At 32.0% G+C, this 24,659-nt stretch overlaps 1 protein-coding gene across 1 annotated transcript in view; it reads right to left on the bottom strand.

Moving 5' to 3' along the window:
* The window catches only part of LOC143075651 (piwi-like protein 1), a 33,179-nt gene extending 9,229 nt beyond the window's left edge, over window positions 1-23,950 (bottom strand). Inside the window, exons 1-8 of the mRNA XM_076251158.1 lie at window positions 23,845-23,950; window positions 9,627-11,012; window positions 8,642-9,074; window positions 4,816-5,039; window positions 3,523-3,647; window positions 2,761-2,841; window positions 1,830-2,042; window positions 972-1,325 (exon numbers count right to left, since the gene is read on the bottom strand). Coding sequence (XP_076107273.1) covers window positions 972-1,325; window positions 1,830-2,042; window positions 2,761-2,841; window positions 3,523-3,647; window positions 4,816-5,039; window positions 8,642-9,074; window positions 9,627-9,719 — 1,523 coding nt within the window. The 5' untranslated portion in view covers window positions 9,720-11,012; window positions 23,845-23,950. The remainder of the gene's footprint in view (window positions 1-971; window positions 1,326-1,829; window positions 2,043-2,760; window positions 2,842-3,522; window positions 3,648-4,815; window positions 5,040-8,641; window positions 9,075-9,626; window positions 11,013-23,844) is intronic.
* Between the last annotated feature and the right edge of the window lie 709 nt (window positions 23,951-24,659).

Raw genomic sequence — 24,659 nt, 5'->3', positions numbered from 1 at the left:
GTTGTCCATGCATTAACTCATGAACCGTTCAACCAAAGCTTTTAAAATTTTAATATGTTATTACTGACAACTATACGAAGGTCAAGTTCAATAATGGCGATTTTGACTTTTACCGTTCAGGAGTTATGGTTCTTGAAAGATTGAAAAATGGAGTTGTCCGTGCATTTACGCATGAACTGTTCTACCAAAGCTTCCCAAATTTTAATATGTTGTTACTAATGAAAGAATGGAGGTCAACTTCAATAATGACGAATTTGACTTTTACCGTTCAGGAGTTATGGTTCTTGAAAGATTGAAAAATGGAGTTTCCAGTCGTGTCCGTGCATTTATGCATGAACTGTTCTACCAAAGCTTCCGAAATTTTAATATGCTGTTACTGATGACAAAATGGAGGTCAAGTTCAATAATGACGATTTTGACTTTTACCGTTCAGGAGTTATGGTTCTTGAAAGATTGAAAAATGGTTTTTCCCGTCGTGTCCGTGCATTTTCTCATGAACCATTCAACCAAAGCTTTTGAAATTTTAATATGTTGTTACTGATGACAAAATAGAGGTCAAGTTCAATAATGACGATTTTGACTTTTACCGTTCAGGAGTTATGGTTCTTGAAAGATCGTAAAATGGCGTTTCCATTCAGGTTGTTGCATTTACTCATGAACCATTCAATTTAAGCTTTTCAAATTTTAATATGTTGATACTGATGACAAAATGGAGGTCAAATTTGATATTGACGATTTTCACTTTCACCATTCATCAGTAATGGTTCTTGTGATATAGCCAGGACACAAATAAATGTTAATAAATCTGGTTTGCTGTCGTTGTGACAGCCTCTTGTTTTAATATAAAATATGTAATGCAAATCCCTCATTCAAAGTTGATTTCCAATATTTTTATCAGATTATCTCAAAACACTAAAATTCAAAAAAGGGTTCAGTTTATACAAGTTTCACTGTAAAAGCTAAAAACTTACGTTTGAATCTGCTGTACAAATTCAGTAAGGGAGACAACTCTCTGCTGAGGTGCAACCCTTGTCAATGTCTGAATACTAGTTTTAGCACTTCTATCATTCTGTATTTCGTTTGTCATCCCAGTGACATAACAAAGCTGTGGAAGCAAGATGATTAGACCAGTCCTTCCTACTCGTTTATCTTTTTCCTTCGGACGACTAATTAACATTGGCTGCGTCTCATCTAGATCAGTTATGTTATACTGTTTTCTATAATAATCTGCGTAGGATATTTTTTCCCCATTCCTGAGTTCAAAAGTATCTAATGGTGTTTTATCTGAATCTATATCATCAATTAGGTAGGTCTTGTTGTTGTACCTGTCAAAATTTAAAAAAAATGAAATAATGAATTCTTTGAAAGAAAAGAAAATAGATTGCATAAAAGTTGCAAATTAAAATCTGATTTTTTTGTCAGTTGTTGATTTTTTGATGATTCCCATAAATAAATCATGGGTTTATCAAGGTTCTTTGGGAATTGTTGTTTAGTTGTCTCTCAGATAATAAAATTTTGAAATTTTTGCAATATATTGAATTGATTCTCCTTTGAATAAAAACAAGCAGTAAAATTTCAGACTTACCAAAATATTTATAATTGTTACATTAATTGAAAATACATACATGTTAGGAAGCTGTACACACCATGGATGTTACACCCCCTTTTTCCATTTTTTCAATATGCTATTAACAATTGCTTTAAACAATTTTCCCCCAATATTAACTAATACTCAGTCAAAATACATTTTGCCACATCTATTCTATTCATGGAAGCAGACGTTTTGTTGCTGCAATTTTTAAATCTATTATATGAAATTTTTTAGTCACCTGGTGAGAACAATTGTACCAATGAATTGTTTTCTACATCTATCCCAGAACTTATTATCTCCATCATGCTGATCCTTATAAAGGTGATAGAGGTTAGTCATCTGTGTCAATATACTGTCAGTTTGTAGAAGTTTGTGGGCCACGTCTATCAGCAGAAGGTTACCAGCTTCAAACTTCTGAATTGCTGCCAAAAATCCGGGTATGATATCCATACTGTAATGAATATGTTGTCATGCATCAATGTGTTATACAAATACTTAATTCTAGTTAGTATTGCAATATGTGACAATTTGTAAATGACATTTTTGTTCTGTCCCTTTGCTTAAACAGCTTAATTTTTATCAACATTTTCAGATAAGCTCAATTAATATCAAAATATTTTTGAATTATTTTACAAATATTTCTACATTGGTTATCCAGTGCAGTTTTTTGTAAGTGTATTTTGGCCTTGAGCATCACTGAAGAGACATTGATTGTTGAAATGCTCATCGTGTACCGTTTATGTTATTAACAATCCTTAGCTTTCAATTGTTTGGATTTGAGCGCTACTGATAAAGTTGAACTAAACTAAAAATCTGTTGAACTAAATTTAGTGTTTTCATCGACATTAGACAGATCTTTAATGTAAAACATTAAACTTTTTAAAGTTATTTGTAAAATAATATCTCTGAAGTTCAATGAGGAGGTTTGGAAAAAGACTATAATAATCCCTAATAAAAAATTATTCATCTTTAAAAAAAAATTAAAATACGTATTACTTTCATCTTAATTTATGTGCTTTTTAAAAACATTGTAATATTAGATTGATAATATATATTTTCAGAGCAAAAAAGTTGTCTCTTCATACCTCCTCTTTGCTCAGTACTCAAGTCTTTGCTCAGTACTCAGACTCATGAGACTCAAAATTACTGGATATATTTTTATTACTTACCGATAGGCTGTATTTGTTTTTCTTAAGTTCTGATTATAGTAGTTCCTTCCTATCTGTTCACCTCCCAGCATTCTTTGTGCTCTAGAAAATAAATCAATACTTTAAATTTAAGGAATATCATTGTCTTTTTTCATTCTTTCATTTCATATCAAAATTATGGAATAAGAAATTGAAAAACAAATAAATATAATCTGCTGTTTGTTTTCCTTTTTAACTAATTTTACTATATTTCAGAATTGTAGTTACATTTATATACTAAATTTTTTACAATTTTACAATTACTAAGGTGCTTGTGACCACTGAGGCAGTATAGATAACTTTCATTTTGCATATTGAACTTATACAATATTTTAAAGAGACATTTAGGTAGTGGTTGAATAGAGTGAGCTCCCTTTGTCCAAAATTATTTCTTGTCCTGGATATGCATTTTGTGATTTTTAATAAAATGGTTCTTAGGTAAGTATGGAATAAACATAAACAAACACATCATCTTGTAAATATATAAATTGCTTTACATTGACATACCACGGATCTATAATGTTCACCTAACTGCAGTTGACTATTTATACACATAATAGGCAGAAATATATGTTATCAAGTGTAGTCTGTACAATCAAAATCTATTTGACGAATTACAACAATCAAAATCTATTTGACGAATTAGATAGTTTACAACTATATATTGCCATACAACTTCAAACATTTTAAGTCTGAAAACTTGTATACATTTACAAAATTTAATAATCATTGATGTAGCCAGACCTTTTCAAGATAATATTGAAGATATGAATGGACTCTGCACTGACAGGTGGAATCTCATTGGTCATCGAAATTGTAATTCTGATTCTAGTTCCATCAGATCTCATCTCACTGTAAACTTCTGTAACCTGTAAAAGATTAATTATTATATTGCAAGTACTTTTTGGGGGTACTTAGTATTTATTGTGGTATGTTTTTTAAACATTGAAAAGAAATCATGTCTGACACATACCCCATATCCATTCACAATTTTACTTTTTATATGATATAATGCCACTAAGCTGTCTGCAAATAATACATGAATTTTCCCATCTTTACTTGCTGAGGATTTATCTGTGGTTTTAAGAAGTTGTGTACAACTTTACAAATGTAGCATTAAATTATTATAATAGCATTCTATTTACAACAAGAGGCTGTCAAAGAGACAGCAAACCGGATTTATTAACATTTATTTGTGTCCTGGCATTTTTCAATGTCACAAGAACCATAACTCCTGAACAGTGAATGGCCTGCACATTGAAACATTCGTCGAAAAATCCAATTAAGAATGTCACTGTCAGAAACATCAATGTATAATATCTTTTAACAAATTGCTTTTTCATAGACAGCCTGTAAAACCAAACATATTCAATTGTCTTTGCCCTTTGGGTAATTATAATCACTGACCATATCAAATAATCAAACATCATACCAATTACAAGTTATAAGCATAAAAATTGTTTAAATAAATGTCTTTCAGTCATTTGAGAGTGTATTTATAATTGTGAATGTTGGTAAATGGACACAAATGCAAGATTTATTGATGCGGTTTTGGAAAAATTTCATATACAAATATGGCTTTCAAAAAACAAAACAAATGTTTATACACCTTTCCTCATGTTCATGTGGTAATTATGTCAATAAAAAAGCATTGCCAAAAAATTATGAATTAACAGTAACATTGAGCAAAATGGTAGATCAAAAAGTGTTCAAGGTGGTACATAACAATACAGGGAGATAACTCTGTAAAAATTAGCAGAATGATTTCTATATCTGGTTCTGTTGTTAAGAAAAAAATATGGTCCTCAACCATCAAAATTAGTGTTTGTCAAACTGCCATATACCCTATGATTTTTTTCAGATAAAGTGTCTGGCTCAACTTCAAGTTTTGATTTATATTTATGTCAAAGGGTCAAAATAAATATTTTGTCAATTTTTTTTGAAAATTTAACAAGCTTAATCAATTTTAGTCCAAGGGTTTGGTACCTCCTTAAACATTTTAAATGAACAGAAATTAATTGATCTACAACAAATTACTTCTTGTGGCAGTCTCCTTGGAATAATCAGTTTCATTCCATCAAATGCTCTTGTTTCTCCTAACAAGTCCTTGTGGTCTGCTATCATGGCACACCGGACCTTCTTGCTGTCCACTTGAGGATTGAAATCCACATGATATTGGTACAGGATCCACTCAGTCAATGTACACTCCACAGGAAAAGCATTGGCTATGATATGAATGTTTGTCGATCCTAGACCTACAGCTTTAATATAAGATAAGGTAATGTAGTAATATTGATAATAAGACAATTATTTTGGATTCATTTATTTTTTGTTGGTACCAATTTTCATGGTAAAGGAAAACTTGCATGTTTGTGGTCATTTAATTTTCTGGTTTTGCAGAAATCTTCATACAAGCCTTTAGAAAATTGATCATTCGTTGAATAATTAATTTTATGGTTCACCTATACTAACGAAAATCCACGAAAATTGGTATCCAACAAATAATTTTGAATCCAAAGTATCCAATAGAGACAAAATGATGTAGTTACCAAAAATAGCCTATTAGTAGCAACTAAACATTTGCATACAGCATTAATACATGTACCTGTATATTCATACAAGAGGCTCTCAAGAGCCTGAATCGCTCACCTTAATTCTTTTGGTTAAATCTCTCATCAATGATTATTTTGGCTTTTCAATTTATTTAAATGTTTTTTGGATCGTCCTATTTTCTTCAAAAGCCAAAAAAAATAATCATTTTCTCCTATGTTCTATTTTAGCCATAGGAGCTATGTTTCTTGACATACAAGGAAATAAAATACAAAATTTATACTAGATACTCTGAAACTCATTTAGCCTAAGTTTGGCTGAAATTGATACAGCAGTTTCAAAGGAGAAGATTTTTTAAAGTAAGTCAACATGATGAACAAATTGTGAAAAAAGTCTTTAAAGGGCAATAACTCCTTAAGGGGTCCATTGACAATTTTGGTCAAATTGACTTAATTGAAGATCTTACTTTGCTGAACATTATTCCTGTTTACAGTTTATCTCTATCTATAATAATATTCAAGATAATAACCAAAAACAGCAAAATTTCCTTAAAATTACCAATTCAGGGGCAGCAACCCAACAACAGGTTGTCTGATTCATCTGAAAATTTCAGGGCAGATAGATCTTGACCTGATAAACAATATTACCCACGTCAGATTTGATCTAAATGCTTTGGTTTTTGAGTTATAAGCCAAAAACTGCATTTGACCCCTATGTTCTATTTTTAGCAATGGCGACCATGTTTGTTGATAGATCATAACTTCGGATACAATTTACAAACTAGATACCCTAAGGAACATTCAGTTAAAGTTTGGAAGTATTTGGCCCAGGAGTTTCAGAGGAGAAGATTTTTGTAAAAGATTACTATGATTTACGAAAAATGGTTAAAAATTGACTATAAAGGGCAATAACTCCTAAAGGGGTCAACTGACCATTTCCGTCATGTTGACTTATTTGTAAATCTTACTTTGCTGAACATTATTGCTGTTTACAGTTTATCTCTATCTATAATAATATTCAAGATAATAACCAAAAACAGCAAAATTTCTTTAAAATTACCAATTCAGGGGCAGTAACCCAACAACAGGTTGTCTGATTCATCTGAAAATTTCAGGGCAGATAGATCTTGACCTGATTAACAATATTATCCCCATGTCAGATTTTCTCTAAATGCTTTGGTTTTTGAGTTATAAGCCAAAAACTGCATTTGACCCCTATGTTCTATTTTTAGCAATGGCGACCATGTTTGTTGATAGATCACAACTTTGGATACAATTTACAAACTAGATACCCTAAGGAACATTCAGTTAAAGTTTGGAAGTATTTGGCCCAGTAGTTTCAGAGGAGAAGATTTTTGTAAAAGATTACTAAGAATTACGAAAAATGGTTAAAAATTGACTATAAAGGGCAATAACTCCTAAAGGGGTCAACTGAACATTTCCTTCATGTTGACTTATTTGTAAATCTTACTTTGCTGAACATTATTTCTGTTTACAGTTTATCTCTATCTATAATAATATTCAAGATAATAACCAAAAACAGCAAAATTTCCTTAAAATTACCAATTCAGGGGCAGCAACCCAACAACAGGTTGTCTGATTCATCTGAAAATTTCAGGGCAGATAGATCTTGACCTGATAAACAATATTACCCCATGTCAGATTTGCTCTAAATGCTTTGGTTTTTGAGTTATAAGCCAAAAACTGCATTTGACCCCTATGTTCTATTTTTAGCAATGGCGACCATGTTTGTTGATAGATCATAACTTCGGATACAATTTACAAACTAAATACCCTAAGGAACATTCAATTAAAGTTTGGAAGTATTTGGCCCAGTAGTTTCAGAGGAGAAGATTTTTGTAAAAGATTACTAAGATTTACGAAAAATGGTTAAAAATTGACTATAAAGGGCAATAACTCCTAAAGGGGTCAACTGACCATTTCCTTCATGTTGACTTATTTGTAAATCTTACTTTGCTGAACATTATTCCTGTTTACAGTTTATCTCTATCTATAATAATATTCAAGATAATAACCAAAAACAGCAAAATTTCCTTAAAATTACCAATTCAGGGGCAGCAACCCAACAACAGGTTGTCTGATTCATCTGAAAATTTCAGGGCAGATAGATCTTGACCTGATAAACAATATTACCCCATGTCAGATTTGCTCTAAATGCTTTGGTTTTTGAGTTATAAGCCAAAAACTGCATTTGACCCCTATGTTCTATTTTTAGCAATGGCGACCATGTTTGTTGATAGATCATAACTTCGGATACAATTTACAAACTAAATACCCTAAGGAACATTCAATTAAAGTTTGGAAGTATTTGGCCCAGTAGTTTCAGAGGAGAAGATTTTTGTAAAAGATTACTAAGATTTACGAAAAATGGTTAAAAATTGACTATAAAGGGCAATAACTCCTAAAGGGGTCAACTGACCATTTCCTTCATGTTGACTTATTTGTAAATCTTACTTTGCTGAACATTATTCCTGTTTACAGTTTATCTCTATCTATAATAATATTCAAGATAATAACCAAAAACAGCAAAATTTCCTTAAAATTACCAATTCAGGGGCAGCAACCCAACAACAGGTTGTCTGATTCATCTGAAAATTTCAGGGCAGATAGATCTTGACCTGATAAACAATATTACCCCTGTCAGATTTGCTCTAAATGATTTGGTTTTTGAGTTATAAGCCAAAAACTGCATTTGACCCCTATGTTCTATTTTTAGCAATGGCGACCATGTTTGTTGATAGATCAAAACTTCGGATACAATTTATAAATTAGATACAATAAGGAACATTCAGTTAAAGTTTGAAAGTATTTGGCCCAGTAGTTTCAGAGGAGAAGATTCTTGAAATAGTTTACGACGACAGATGACGACAGTTGACAGACGACGGACGACGACGGACGCCAAGTGATGGCATAAGCTCACTTGTCCCTTCGGGACAGGTGAGCTAACAATGTTTATGTAGATATATCATTTATAAATTCAAAGTAACTTCCCAGACCTTGATATTATTTACAAATTTGATTAATGATCTTTGAACTATCTTTTGTGAAAGCAAGCACTCTTGCACCTGTTCTTATACATTGTTTGCATTAAAAGAGATTAATTTTTGGCTATTTTAAAGTTAACCAAGTTTAAGTTCATCAAATTACGGAGACCCTTCCACTTGCAGAAGACGTTAAAATCTGCATCAGTCCTGAAAAAGGGAAAAAAAACCTATAAGAACATAAACTGACTTTTAGAAGTGCCAAAAAATATTTTTTTTATAGGAGTTCACCAAAATGTTAATGACACTAACCTTTTCTAACAACAGATGTTTGCCTGTTCTCATGCTGAATATTTCCCTGATAATTAGATCCTCTTGGTCTGTTCCCCTGTTCCTGGTACCCACTCTCAGCACCTTTATTACCCTGAAAGAATTTTGCTCTGGTTCCTTGCTGTTGGTATATTTCTGGATTGGTTCTACCACCAGCCATAAGCCATTCTTTTGGCCTTGCTCCAGTCTCTCTGAAACCATCACCTTGCTCAATAGGACGATTATCGTCACTACTGAACATATGTGGCTTTACATCATCATTTCCTCTCCTTGACTGGTTTGATGTGTTGTCAATTCTCATCTGCTGAAGTTGTGATGCAGCATGCTCAATATTTGGCATTCTGGCAGGCTGTGATTCATTTCTATAAGCACCTCTACCTCTACCTCTTGGTGTGGTCAGTTGATTTTCACCAAACTTGAAAGGAAAATTAAATTCAATAATACTCATTGTTTAATACATGTGTATACAGGTGAATACTTGAATATATATACCGTGAAATTATTTGAAGTAAGACTGTAAAAAATATAAATATATAAAACAAATAAGATCTATTTCCTTATATCCAGCTGTACTACATCCAGCTGCTAGAGTACAGCAGCTGTAATATAAACTTTTAATAGGTAAACATCAACAAATATGACAAAGTATGGTGTATTGCTAGGTTATAAAAGTTTACTCAGTACTAAAGTGTACCAAAATGTCAGCTAGAAACATAAAATCTAGTATTTTGAATGGTAGAATTCAAGTAAAAGTATGATAATTGCAATGAAAAAAATGTATGATCACAAGGCCAGGCCTTGAAGTCATAAAACTCTTGAGTCAGTTTTTTGTACTTATAATCCAAAATCAACCAATCAAAAGGCTAGATTTCATGTTTCGAGCATGAATTTTGAGCTCCAAGCACTGAGTAAAGTTTTATGATTTCAACCCCAGGTCTGTACATTTGATTAATACTTAAGTTCTTACTGTTGGTTGGCTATCCCCTGGTCTCCTGGCGGGTTCATCTGGTTCATCATTTCTTGCTCTACCCCTGCTTCTTCCTCTTGCTCGCCCACTCATATTGAGTTTTTTTTGTTGTATAATTATAAATACAATGGTGTATACAAATCAGCCTGAACTTTCTTTTCAAAGTTTAATGCCTCTTGTTCTCTAAACAATAAACTTTGGGTTTTTTCAAATATACAACTTTCTTAGCTTTGAATATGATAGCCAATACCCTTAGGTTTCAATCTATTCTGTAAAATGCTTGAAGCTATAATCAATCTTAATGTACTAGTGAACTGTCAAAAATATCTAGTACTTTTATCTTAATCATTTTTTGTTAATTGTTTTTTCAATAGAGACGTATGGGTATCCTCAATTAAAGAGGTTTATCGAAGCCTGACCGTCTCCAAAATTCTGAATACCTTCCAACTTTTCAAATTTCTAACACTTCAGCATAATTTTTTTTTGTCCAAAGTTGGTGTTATAAAGCCTTCTTCTAATACACAATTGTCATGTAAAAAGATGAAATTCAGGTATAATTCCTTGTCTCAACAGCTGAATCGAAGACAATCTATTTGAAGTTCCGAGTTCTGCTAAAATGATTTCTGTATGCAGTCTTCTAATAGGATTCTTGGTCTGCTTCCAAACACAAGAACCTAACACATAGATAAAATTATAATGGTAAATGATAATTCGTCGAAGCCAAACTCTCTCCAAGATCTGAGTTTATCAAATCCAGATTATTTCATACTTAAAGATGTCTTTTTTTTCTGTATGAATGTCATTTGTGTAGTTCCTTTCATTAATCACACATTAATTTTAGTGATACTGAGCTAAATCGAAGCCTTACTTGTCAACAAGTTGAGTTTCCTCAATTTCAAAGTTTTTCCACTGTTTTGGAATTTTTTAACACATTAATCATGTTGTATTAATAACATCCAACTTTTTTTTGTGATTCTGAGTTAAATCGAAGCCTAACTTGTCACAAAGTTGTCATTTTCTCAAAACTCACTCATCTCCAAGTTGTTGTTTTCTCAATTTCAAAGTATTTCAATTGTATTTGAATTTTTCAACACACTATAATCACATACAATTTTTTTGTGATTCCGAGATAAATCGAAGCCTAACTTGTCACAAAGTTGTCATTTTCTCAAAACTCACTCATCTCCAAGTTGTTGTTTTCTCAATTTCAAAGTATTTCAATTGTATTTGAATTTTTCAACACACTATAATCACATACAATTTTTTTGTGATTCTGAGTTAAATCGAAGCCTAACTTGTCACAAAGTTTCTGTTTTCTCAACTGTAAAGTATTTCAACTGTCTTTGAATCTAATAACAAATTGTTTTTCCTTGGTTACATCCTAACCTGCAAAACAAAACATAAACATTGTGTGAATAAACTGCTTTTCTAAGTTGATTTAGAATACGAGGTCAAATATAAATGAAAATCTGCTGAGGGGCAAATATACAGGTTACTTAGGTACATGTATATGTAACAATGCACATAGCATTATATAACCTAGTCCAAATAATTATGACGTCTGGCAAGGCTATTTTAATTTTTTTCTGGGACGCCTTCCAGACGTCATAATTATTTGGACATTATATAATCCACAGTATATTGACATACTTCCTTTTTTTATTGATTTATAGTTTTGATCATTATATTTTGATGAACTGTCATGACTGTTGTTTTGAAAACATAGTTCTTGATCTAAAGAAACTTATTGTAGTAATTAACCAATTTTCAAGACGTTTCGTTTTTTTGGGAAAGAAATTTAATCAAATAATTTTTTGAATCAGATTCAGAACATCTTCACCAAGACATTAACAAACCTATTGCATAGGCAGATCCAGGGAGGCTGCCCCCCACCCCCTTTTGTGGGAAAAATTTGGTTGATTATATAGGGAATCACTGAAGCATGACATAAGGTCAGTCAGCGAAAAGTTCTAGATCCGCCACTGAATAGACAATCTCTCCTGGGAATTCATGTATTAAAACCATTTAGTCTAATCTGTAGTGTAAATTATGATATGTGCCTGTCTTGCTTTCATCTAATTTTTTTTATGTCTGTGCAAATACATCATGTGTATCTTTATAGCAATGTACATGTTTAATTTGGTGTATTTTAAAGAAATAAAGTCTAAAGATATACCTTTATACATTTATCTTAAATTCAGGTGATAAAATAAGCCATGGCTTCTTCTGATTCCTCATCTTGAAATATGTTCTAATGAATGTCTCATCACACTTACAAATGACTTATTAAGGAAGATCACGGGTACAAAAATTTTAGTAAAATTTTAAACATTTTCTTTTTCATTACAAATTTTATTTATTATATATACTATTAGTTGCTACTTTATCATGTTTATGATATGGTAAAAAAAATCAACAACAAAAAATTGATTTGTTTTGGCCTGAGATGACTTTTAAACTGTTTATATAATTTTAAAAGCTCCAAATTATCTCCCTTTGGTGCAAATTTTTTTTTTACATTAATATTTAAATATCTTTTTAACTCATCGGTGACCTATATTTTTATATTATTTTTTCAAATGAGCTGTACTTAAACTAAACAATTGTAAAATTTAAGAGATTTCTGTAATTTGGTTCTTTTTTTATTTCGATACTACCTCTATTTCTCCTATTTAAGTTCAACAGAAAAAAAGTACTGTAACAAAAATGTATGCTTATTTTGAAGGCAGATTGTGAGGTTAAATGAACTGTGATCCCATTTGTTTATTTTTGTTTTTCTATATGATAAAGTTCATTTTAATATAGAAAACCAGATGCTCCGCAGGGCGTAGCTTTATACGACCGCAGAGGTTGAACCCTGAATGGTTGGGGCAAGTATGGACACAACATTCAAGCTGGATTCAGCTCTAAATTTGGATTGTGATTAAATAGTTGACACAGCATAGGTTTCTGACACAGAATGAATGTGTTCTAATGAACTTAAAATTTTTGTTTTCTCTTAGAGCAATTCACTATGCTGTTGAATATTAATCCTCTCAAAACAAGTATGTGTCCTCAGTACACGAATGCCCCACTCGCACTTTCATTTTCCATGTTCAGTGGACCGTGAAATTGGGGTAAAAACTCTAATTTGGCATTAAAATTAGAAAGATCATATCATAGGGGACATGTGTACTAAGTTTGAAGTCGATTGGACTTAAACTTCATCAAAAACTACCTTGACCAAAAACTTTAACCTGAAGCGGGACAGACGGACGGACGAACGAACGGACAGACGGACGGACGGACGGACGCACAGACCAGAAAACATAATGCCCCTCTACTATCGTAGGTGGGGCATAAAAATGTTTGAAGAAATTTTCTTTTTTATTTATGAAATTTCAAATGAGAAAAATTGAACCCAATTTTTTTAATCACATCCCCCTTTCCCTTATTCCAAAACTAATCTCAATTAAAATTTCTAATGGAGTTTGCAACAATAACTACTCATTTAAATACATCATAAAATATTAAGATGTAAAAAAAACTGCTTGTTATCACTGAATGTTATTTATTATAATTTATCAGTTGGTAGTAAAAAGTGAATATACATTGTATATTGTATATAACAAAGATTTAAGTTGATTCTGGACAAAGAAAGATAACTCCAATTAAAAAAAAAATCTTGCTATTGCACAATATTTTGCAATTAGATATTTCTTGCTTACTATTCTGGACAAAGAAAGATAACTCTAATTAAAAAAAAATTTGCTATTTCACAATATTGTGCAATTAGATATTTCTTGCCATTGCGCAATACTGTGCAATTGAAAAGACTTGCTATTGCACAACACTTAATATAATAATTTTAGATCCTGATTTGGACCAACTTGAAAACTGGGCCCATAATAAAAAAATCTAAGTACATTTTTGGATTCAGCATATCAAAGAACCCCAAGATTTCAATTTTTGTTGAAATCAGACTAAGTTTAATTTTGGACCCTTTGGACTTTAGTGTAGACCAATTTGAAAACAGGACCAAAAATGAAGAATCTACATACACAGTTAGATTTGATATATCAAAGAACCCCATTTATTCAATTTTTGATGAAATCAAACAAAGTTTAATTTTTGGACCCCGATTTGGACCAACTTGAAAACTGGGCCAATAATCAAGAATCTAAGTACATTTTTAGATTCAGCATATCAAAAAACCTAACTGATTCATTTTTTGTCAAAATCAAACTAAGTTTAATTTTGGACCCTTTGGACCTTAATGTAGACCAATTTGAAAACGGGACCAAAAGTTAAGAATCTACATACACAGTCATGACAGTTAGATTCGGCATATCAAAGAACCCCAATTATTCAATTTTGATGAAATCAAACAAAGTTTAATTTTGGACCCTTTGGGCCCCTTATTCTGTTGGGACCAAAACTCCCAAAATCAATACCAACCTTCCTTTTATGGTCATAAACCTTGTGTTTAAATTTCATAGATTTCTATTAACTTATACTAACGTTATGGTGCGAAAACCAAGAAAAATGCTTATTTGGGTCCCTTTTTGGCCCCTAATTCCTAAACTGTTGGGACCTAAACTCCCAAAATCAATACCAACCTTCCTTTTGTAGTCATTAACATTGTGTTTAAATTTCATTGATTTCTATTTACTTAAACTAAAGTTATTGTGCGAAAACCAAGAATAATGCTTATTTGGGCCCTTTTTTGGCCCCTAATTCCTAAACTGTTGAAACCTAAACTCCCAAAATCAATCCCAACCGTTCTTTTGTGGTCATAAACCTTGTGTCAAAATTTCATAGATTTCTATTAACTTAAACTAAAGTTATAGTGCGAAAACCAAGAAAATGCTTATTTGGGCCCTTTTTGGCCCCTAATTCCTAAAATGTTGGGACCAAAACTCCCAAAATCAGTACCAACCTTCCTTTTGTGGTCATAAACCTTGTGTTAAAATTTCATAGATTTCCATTCACTTTTACTAAAGTTAGAGTGCGAAAACTAAAAGTATTCGGACGCCGGACGACGACGACGACGACGACGACGACGACGCCGACGCCGACGCCAACGTGATAGCAATATACGACGAAAAATTTTTCAAATTTTGCGGTCGTATAAAAATTAGGGAAAACACTGTAGAAATGTCAATATGTGTTAGATTCTCGAAAAGTCAAGTTAGTCAGCAACCCAACAAATCAGACAAGGCACACAATAACGACAAACAATGGCTGAACTGGTAAACGTTTCTTTATTACTGATCAAGTTACAATCTGGACTGTCTGAGAAAGACGGTCCTTTTATACATCTACCAACGTGACTTAAAATTAAGAAAGAATGTTGTTTGTTTCTACCTTTGACAGGTAATTACTTTTAGAAAGCCAAAAGCGGTATATAAATATGTTATAAACGGTGGTCATTCAATACAAAGCAATACATGTCAGTTAACTGACCACTACGTGATGACCACCTGCCAAAGTTGTTAGGTTTACCTTAAAGCCAAAATATGTGTACTAAGTCACGTTGTAAAACAATTATATATCTGCAAGTTAAACTTTAATACATTTTATAACTTTACTGTCCATTTGTATATAAAAATTATATTGAATATTAAAGTTATTATATAAGCACTGCATAGTGTTACATTCCTCCCAATATACTGGAAATAATAGTTCAATATTTCACTAAAAGTCGCTAAATATAACTTAAATAGTCAATACTGTTTCTCCATTAAAAATCACATTTTAGGGTCCATCCTTCTAATTAATTTCATATGGTATTGTTACGAAATTTAACTGAAGTAATCAGTTATTAAAAATGTTCAAATTGTTCTATGTTGTCCAATAATTACAACAACTATCGTCTACTATATAAAACTTTAATTAATACATTTTATAACTTTACTGTCCATTTGTATATAAAAATTATATTGAATATTAAAGTTATTATATAAGCACTGCATAGTGTTACATATGTCTTTAATTCAGTCATTGTTTATATTATTATATATTAATAGAGTCATTGATTACAACACTTATTATATATATATACATGATATAGAAGAAGAAGAAGAAGAAGATGCTTTATTTCCATAAAATGGGCTCACAAGGAGAATAATATAATATCATTGTAATATAATATTCTTTTACAAATATAATAAACAACACAAGTTACAAACACAAATAAGAAACAACAGTTATCACATATTAGTATATATATAAAACCTTTGTCTCAGGCACACCTCTGGAAAGTAACAAAAAAGAATACTGTGAGTAGGCTAAATATATCTAGCTGAACTGCAAGAGGCACCTAGGGACGGTGCTATATGGCATGGTGGGTGCATATTAAAATGTGTTTTGGGACATTAATGGTATGGTAAGATATTGTAAGAAGTTGCACATAAATGGTATGTCATCCTCGTGCCTGGTGCAGAGGAGTCAGTACTATTTAAAGTGACACAACTGCAAGAGGCACCAAGGGACAATGCTAATTGACATGCCAAAGTGCACAAATTACAAAAAAGATAAAATATTACCAGTTTAATAAAAAAAATAATAATATCGCAAACAAGAAGGTAATAGAACTTGTACGATGTGTCCTGTACCCCACCATGCCAACCTTGTGCCTAGTGCAGAAAGCCTGATTAAATATTTATCTTTAAAGTTATATTTTATCTTCATCAATTAACTCACAGACAGATATCAAAATATCAAGATTCTCTACATTAAGAAGCCATATCAGTTTTTGACTAGGAATCAAATGCTTAAAGTTTGGGCATAGTAAGTCAATAGTGGAATTCAAATAATTTCTCTTATCTTGTGATGATGTACATGAGAATAAAAAATGTTTTTCATCATCAACTTCATTTGAGGTGCACCTGAGACATATTCTGTCTTGTCGGAGAGTACCCTGATAGCGACCTTGTTCAATTCTTAGTCTGTGAGAAGAAATATGCAATCGAGTGAAATTTCTCCTCTGCTCAGGTGATTGTAATATAGTAAGGTATCTTTCAAGACCAAAATGAGTCTTAAAAGTGCTAAAGCTACAAAGCCTCCCATCAGCACAATTGTGCATTTGGTTTCTCCACTGTATTTCATAGTGCTCATACAAAAACTTTTTAATTAAAATTTTGAATCTAAAGTTGCTTGCAAAGGTTAGACTGTCAACCCCATTAATTTTTTTTTTGCAAATAGTTTAAAGATCCATACCAAGAGGGAATTTTTGATTCAAATAATAGCTTTGACTCTAAATATGCATCTTTTAGTAAGGGAAAGGATGAATCCAAATTTTCAAGCAGGTGCCAGTATCTGATCATAGATTTGGTGATATCAAAATGTAAAGGAAATCTCCCAAGTTCTGAAAGAGTGGCAAGGTTTGTTGCTCTTTTCCCCACACCTAGTAATAAGTTACAAAATTTCATATGTAATCTATCTGAAAAAAGTTTAGGATAAGCTTGATCAACTGTAGAAGTCTGAGAATTTAATTTTGTTTTGAAAGGATTAAAAAAGCCCCAAATTTCCGAACTATACAAAAGAATGGGTTTAATTGTATGATCAAATACATGGAGGCTGTTTTTAATATTGGGATTCAGTGATAAAAAGTCCTTTCGTAGCTTGTAGTATGCTTTCAATGCCTTATTGTACAATTCCTTCTGAGCAAAGGAAAAAGATCCTGATGCACTAAATGTTATACCTAAATATTTACAATGTTGAACACAATCTATCAACAGGTCATTAAAATAAAAATTATGTTTTATATGCCTGCCTGCTTTGTTAAATACCATCACCTTAGTTTTTTTTAGATTAATTTTCATACACCAATCTTTACAATAATTATTTAATTGATCAAGTTTACACTGAAGCCCCTTTTCCGAGGAAGAAAAAATGACAATATCGTCAGCATATAATAAACAATGAACTGGCTTTGAGTTAACCAAGACTGGATCAGGTGACTTTTCTAGATAATCAGGGAGATCATTTATAAATATTTTAAACAAATTAGGACTCAAATTATCTCCCTGTTTTACTCCCACCTTAGTTGGAAAAAGGTCTGTAACTCTATTCTTTAATCGAATACAGGATTTACTCTGGGCATACATACTCTTAATTATATTATAAAAATTTGTACCCAGCCCAATGTTTAATAACTTGAGTTTTATACCTGGATGAATGACCGTGTCAAAGGCCTTCTGGAAATCAACAAAACAGGCAAACACTCTACCTTCTTTAGTATGACAGTACTTATCGATAATGGTCTTAAGTATGAACATATGGTCAGATGGTCGCGCTTTCCTTGTGAAGCCAATTTGGCTATCTTTAATGATCTGATATTTATCTAAAAATTTGCAAAGACGGGTGTCAAGAATTTTATTAAAAAGCTTCCCCAAAGCATCAGTAATAGTTATTCCTCTATAATTATTAGGATTAGATGCATCATTCCCTTTATGAATTGGGAATATGTAGCCAATAGTCCAGGGTTCTGGGTATTTTCCATAAGAGAGGCAATTATTAAAAATTTTTAGTAAACAAGGTAACAAAGAGGTTTGACCATATATATATTTATATCAGAGACATATAATACATGCATGATCAATTATGTAATTAATATGTAGGACTCTAAAGTGCGATGGGGACGCTAAAGTACGATGGTCACGCTAAAGTGCGATGGTCTACGCTAAAGTCCGACGCCTTCCTACGCTATTTAAAAGTGCGATGGTCCGCCAAAGGGTAGACGTATAAAACGTAGTTGGATTATGACGTTAACAGTTGTTTATACAAACCAAAAATGAACATACCGGAAAATGAAATAAATAATGGAAGCGAACATCAAATTTATGTTTACGTTTACATTAAAATATTGTTTTTATTGAAGAGTATAAACATCGGTAAAATAAAGGTTCACGTTTTTAAGCGTAAATCAGAAATTGTCCATTAAAACATCAGTGTGTACATTTTGGTTAACATATAACATCTACTCGCTACGAAAAAGGGGAAAAATAAATATTATTTATTCCGTCCAGTGGCAAACAGCTCATGCATGTTCAGGACGAGTGGCGTATTGAATGTAGCTTGTCGTTTACACAGACTATTAATGTAAACACATCCCCTTGCCAGTTGCAAATACAAAATTCGTCTTCTTAGTTTAGAAACAGTCACATAAGACTACTGGTAAAGTAAAAGCCTATCGCACTATTTCTTATATCATAGCAGACTAGATTTTGCAAAAAGACTTGTTTTTAACATTAGTTCCCTTGAACCTTTCTCTTTTGTTCCATAGCACTTTAGCGTGCTATACCGTCGCTCTTTAGCAAACAAACAACCATCGTACTTTAGCGTGAGACACCATCGTACTTTAGCGTAGACCATCGCACTTTAGCGTTACCATCGCACTTTAGAGTACCATCGCACTTTAGAGTCCTACAAATATGCCATGAGCCTTAACCATTTATTGTTGATGAGTTTGTGCTAATAAAATATTTGTATTTGTATTTGTATAGGTGTGTGTGCGACTTTATAAATTTAAACAGGTTTCGTTTTTTTCTCCATTTAATGCAGACTAAAAATTATAACTTATTAAGCAAATGCCATATATACAAAACGAGACTCGCGGGTACAAAATTTTGGCAAAAAATTAAAAATTTGTTTTTTCATTACAAATTTTATTTATTACACTATTAGTTATTACTTTATGATATGGTACAAAATCTACAAAAAAAATCGATTCAGTTTGGCCCCAGATGACTTATAAAATATATTTATCATTGAAAAAGCTCCAAATTATCTCCCTTTGGTGCAAAAAATTGAAATATCTTTTCTTACTCATCGGTGACCAATATATTTTTTATTATTGTTTTCAAATAAGCTTTACATAAACTAAATAATTGTAAAATTCTAGCGATTTCTGTAATTTAGTTTTTTTTTTATTTCGATATTACCTTTATTTCTCCGATTAGTTCAACAGAAAAAAAGGACATTAACAAAAATGTATGCTTCTTTGGGAGGCAGATTGTGAGCTTAAATGAAAGGTGACTCCATTTTTTTATTTCATTTTTCTATTAAGTATATATATGATAAAGTTTATTTATGAAAAAATATAGAGAAGTCCTATATTAGGGAAAAAAAATTGATTAAGACCCGTGAGCCCCCTTAAATGCTTAATACAACCATTCAAACAAGATATGATAACACTCCAGGATGTCACATATTAATGACAACTTAAGATTTCCACCATTGTGTCAAAATAATCATTACACATATTATAAATAACAAATGAAAAACAAATTTGAATACAGACCTTCATATCCCATAGTAAATGCATTGTGAATTAAAGTTTCATTTGTGTTGCACGCAAAATTGTCCTTCAATACTATGGCACAATAAAACAGCCTAAACTGTATCAAAGTCAGACAAATTTATAATAATTTATCAATCCCTGGTACAAATGCACAAACGTATATTAACACATAGAAACAAAACATGTGAATGTATCTACAAGCAACTCAGAAACTGAAACTGTGGGAAGACCCTAAGTTTATATTAAATCAAATGACAATAGAAATGTAAAATATTTTCTTATCCTGCAGAATATACTGGAACAGGGTTTGGTCTTCTATCAACAAAAGTTCTATAAATTAATGTATTCTGTCACTGCATATAAAAGTTAGCATCACTGGAGGTTACATTCCAATTATAAAGTTCAATTGTTTCTGTAATTCATAATAACACAGGAAAGTTCTGTCAAAGGCTTTAGGAAAGCCCAAGTATAAAACTATAAATCAGACATATTAGTCAGTAAAGTTCTTCACTTCATAAACAGTTCTGCAGGTATTAATTAACCCTTATCTTATAGAAATAGATAAAACCACTAAAATAAAATATTGTCAAACTTTTAGTCCTAACAATTTGGTTGAGGTAAAAATTAATAAATTAAGAAGTTAAAATTGATACCATTATCTGGTAGAGCATCAATTAAGGATAAAAACTCGAGGATAAAAATAAGCAAAAAATATTGATAGGTCATGGACCTCCTTTTCGAGATATTTGAGATTTAAAATATGGCGGGAAAAGGCTGACTCAGACTTTTACCTTATATTTGCATTGGTATTATAAGGTCTCAAAACAAAAGAACGAAAATTAAGAATCATCTAAAATTTTGGTAATAGACCTTTCATGAGCTATTAAGTCTTATATGAAAAATAAATGGGTGTTATGGGGCAAAATATTTTACATTGTTTTGTATGGAAAAACACCAAGGAGTCCGAACATTTGACACAAATTCCAAAACCTCACCTAAGTACATCCTTAAATCAAAAGAGCTGTGCCTGCTTGAAATTGAGGAATAAAACATAGAAGCAATGGTGGTATACTTCCTTAAGCAACATGAAAAAAAGTAGGGAAAACTGCGCTTTAATAAGTAATTGTGAGAATTTTCGAATTCCATTAACTACCATACATTTGTATAACTCTGCACAAAATCATTATCAGACCAGAACAAAATTCGATCTGTAACTCTCATAAGGATAAAACTTTATACCCAATATCAAATAAATTTCTTTAAAGCAGAAAGAAGAAAAGTCCAGAAAACTGATACGACAGACAGATGGACGAGTGTAAACCTATAGTCCCCTCAACTTTGTTGGTAGGGGACTCAAAATAATCAAAACTCTTGAAATTCATACAATAGGATTTTATATATGAATTTCAATAAAAGAAAAGACTTCCAATGTACCCTACATTCCCTGGTGGTTACTTCCAATATTTTTAGTGGCACGAGTGTGCCGCAAAACAGGGTTGCTTTTTCATGCCATGCTAGTTAGAACAGGGTCCTTTTTTCATGTCCTGCTGGTTAGAACAGGGTACTTTTTCCATGTCCTGCTGGTTAGAACAGGGTCCCTTTTTCATGTCCTGCTGGTTAGAACAGGGTCGCTTTTTCATGCCCTACTGGTGAGAACACTGGGTCATTTTTTAAACAAAGTATTTGTCTAGAACAGGATCGCTTATTTAACTGTTTAAGATACAGTCTAGAACACGAGTCTAGAACAGCATCTATTTTATACGGTCTATATCAGGGTCATTCCCTGTGCATATTTTCTGAGAGTGTCTAGAACAGTGTATGTTTTTTAATGATTTCTGGTTAGAACAGGGTATGAATTGACAAGTGCTGTCGGCACAGTTATAACGGAGAGGATAGTCAGTAACCCCCCTCCCCCCCCCCACAGGCTAACATTGCACATATTTTATCTATCCAAGGAGGTTTTTTTTCACAAAACTTGTCTGGTTCTACCAATCTATAATGTGATAATATAATATTCAAACTACCATGTCAATTATTATAGTTGTATGTAATGCCATAGGTCTTAACCATTTATTATTAATGAGTTTGTGCCAATAAAAATATTTGTATTTGTATTTTGTATTTAATTTTATATGTTTTGTCAGAAATATTGTTTTCATTTGATCTTTTTTTAATAATATGTTGTGAATAAAAAATAATAAGTCATATTTATTATTCATAGCAATGTATAAACATGATAAACACGAAAAGTCAAATCAGTTATCAGGATGTTCATACTATTATAAATTTTAAATATATATTTCAGAACTCAATCATACCAGAGACATATACACATATAATTACATTAGATGTATGTTTCATTATAATACTTTATTCTGATTAGCTAACAGCACATCACATGTTATTCCGTAGGCAATTGTATCACTCAATAAAACTTTTCATTCATGATAACACGTGGTCCCACAATTAAGTGCACAGGTGAATTAAATAAAAACAATATAAAATTCGTTTTTTCTTGATCATAGCTAAAAAAAATGTAATTATAAGTATTGAATGCTTCTTTTTGTAACTTCATAGGGTTGTAAAAGCGTTGACCGTGCGAACATTTTTAGAATGAAGCGCTTCCGCGCTTCATACAAAATGTACTTCGGTGAACGCTTTTACACCCCAATGAATTTACAAAAAGAAGCATTCAATTCTTAAGTATATATGTAGGACTCTAAAGTGCAATGGGGACGCTAAAGTACGATGGTTACGCTAAAGTGCGATGGTCTACGCTAAAGTGCGATTCCTCCATACGCTAAAGTACGATGGTCCGCGAAAGTATAGACGTAATAAACGTACTATGGATTATGACGTGAACAGTTTTTTATACAAACAAAAAATGAACATGCCGAAAGAAAAATGTAGAATATTTGATTAACTACTACCAATTGCGAAAAAAGGTGAAAGCTCGGAGAACATTGCATTTCTCTCTCATTTAAATTAGGAATGCTTTAAACAAATAAATGTTTCACAATTTGTAATTTACAATGACAACTTCAAGGGGAGATTTGACATTAGTGATATATATATATATACTGTGTGAACAAACGGCAAGTTACGCCAATTATCCAAATATTTGATACGCCCGAATTAAATTTTTGTTTATCATATATACAGGATATATTGATTTTTGTCACACCTAAACTACCATTTTAGCAATTATTATGTGGTCGTTCTTCTTAATTTAGAAACAATTAGTTATGCCTACCGGTAATTATAAAGCCTAGCATGTATGTTATAAAACCTTATCATACTAGCTTTTCCTTAAAGGCTATTTATCATTACATCCGTGTTCTTTAAAGCTTTTAGCCCTTTAAACATTACCCTTTTGGTCCATCGCACTTTAGCGTGATAAACAATCATACTTAAGCGAACAAACAGTCGTCGCATTTTAGCGTGATACACCATTGTACTTTAGCGTAGACCATCGCACTTTAGCGTGACCATCGCACTTTAGAGTACCATCGCACTTTAGAGTCCTACATATATGTCTCTGATCATACCTAACCTGTACTCCTGTGGCGAGCCTCATTTATAGTACATAGTGGTATTTGTGTATAAAATTATTTATAGCTGACCTTATCTTGCAAGAAGTTTAAATCATTGGGAAATGTTTAATCCGGGACACTAAAAAATAAAATCATCAAATCTCTATAAAAAAAACAACAACCCCGATTTCATTTTAATCTTTTCTTTTTCAAATTGACCTCTTTATGGCAGATGAAATTATTATGTCACGAGAGGTCAATTTATGATCAATCATGATTCTGAAAATGTCCCATTTCAAAGTAAAATTATTGCTAGTTATATATATACACGATCACTTCGGATAAAGATCGACTTCGGAAGTGTTATGTAGAAAATACTGCTATAATGTTTTTGTCTTACCTCGCATAAGGCTGTCCAAAATGGTTTTCTGACAAGTTTCCCCCGAGCCAGAGCCAGAAGAACAGCTGTGAGGTCATGCGAAATGTCCATCTGTCACGTGATAAGACACGAATAACGGGACTATAGATCACTACACCACAGGTTCTTGTTTATATAAAAACAAAATCTGTATACCGTAATGTATATATGGAGTTATATCAACAGTGGCGGATCCAGTCATGCTTCAGTTATTCCCTAAATACTAGTAATAAAAAGTAACCAAATAAAAAGGAGGGGGGGTGTGGGGGGGGGGGGGGGGAGGCAATGTTTGTGTTTATTGTTAATGAATAATGTATAACCAGAGACATATATTGTATTATATGTCTCTGGTATAACTAATAGACATTAGACATTTTAGACATTATTTTATTATACCAATCATGCATGGGCCCTTGTCGGGCAAGATACAAAAACATCATAATACAATGATTATATAAACATTAGTGAAATACACAATAAGTAAACTAATACACAAATAATAAATTGATAATATAAGCAATGTAGGATATAATTATGGTAAGAGACATTGAGTGTAATGAGGCCGATTTAATATTAAAAGAATATGATATCCACTGATGATATCATAAAGTTTATTAATACGGAAACAAACAAAAAAAGTAAAAAAAGAACCAGGAATATAGTAGGCTATCTCACAGTAGTTCTCCTCGTGACCAGTGCACAGCAGTGAGGGACTTTTACATCACAACAATGCAAAGGTCATCAAGGGGAGATCCTTCAGAACTAGCTACAGATACATGAGATTACTCCAAAAGTGA

Source organism: Mytilus galloprovincialis, chromosome 5 (assembly GCF_965363235.1).
Source record: "Mytilus galloprovincialis chromosome 5, xbMytGall1.hap1.1, whole genome shotgun sequence".
Classification (NCBI taxonomy): Eukaryota; Metazoa; Mollusca; class Bivalvia; order Mytilida; family Mytilidae; genus Mytilus; species Mytilus galloprovincialis.
Note: the sequence above shows the minus strand (reverse complement) of the source record. Positions and strands in the feature narration are given on the sequence as shown.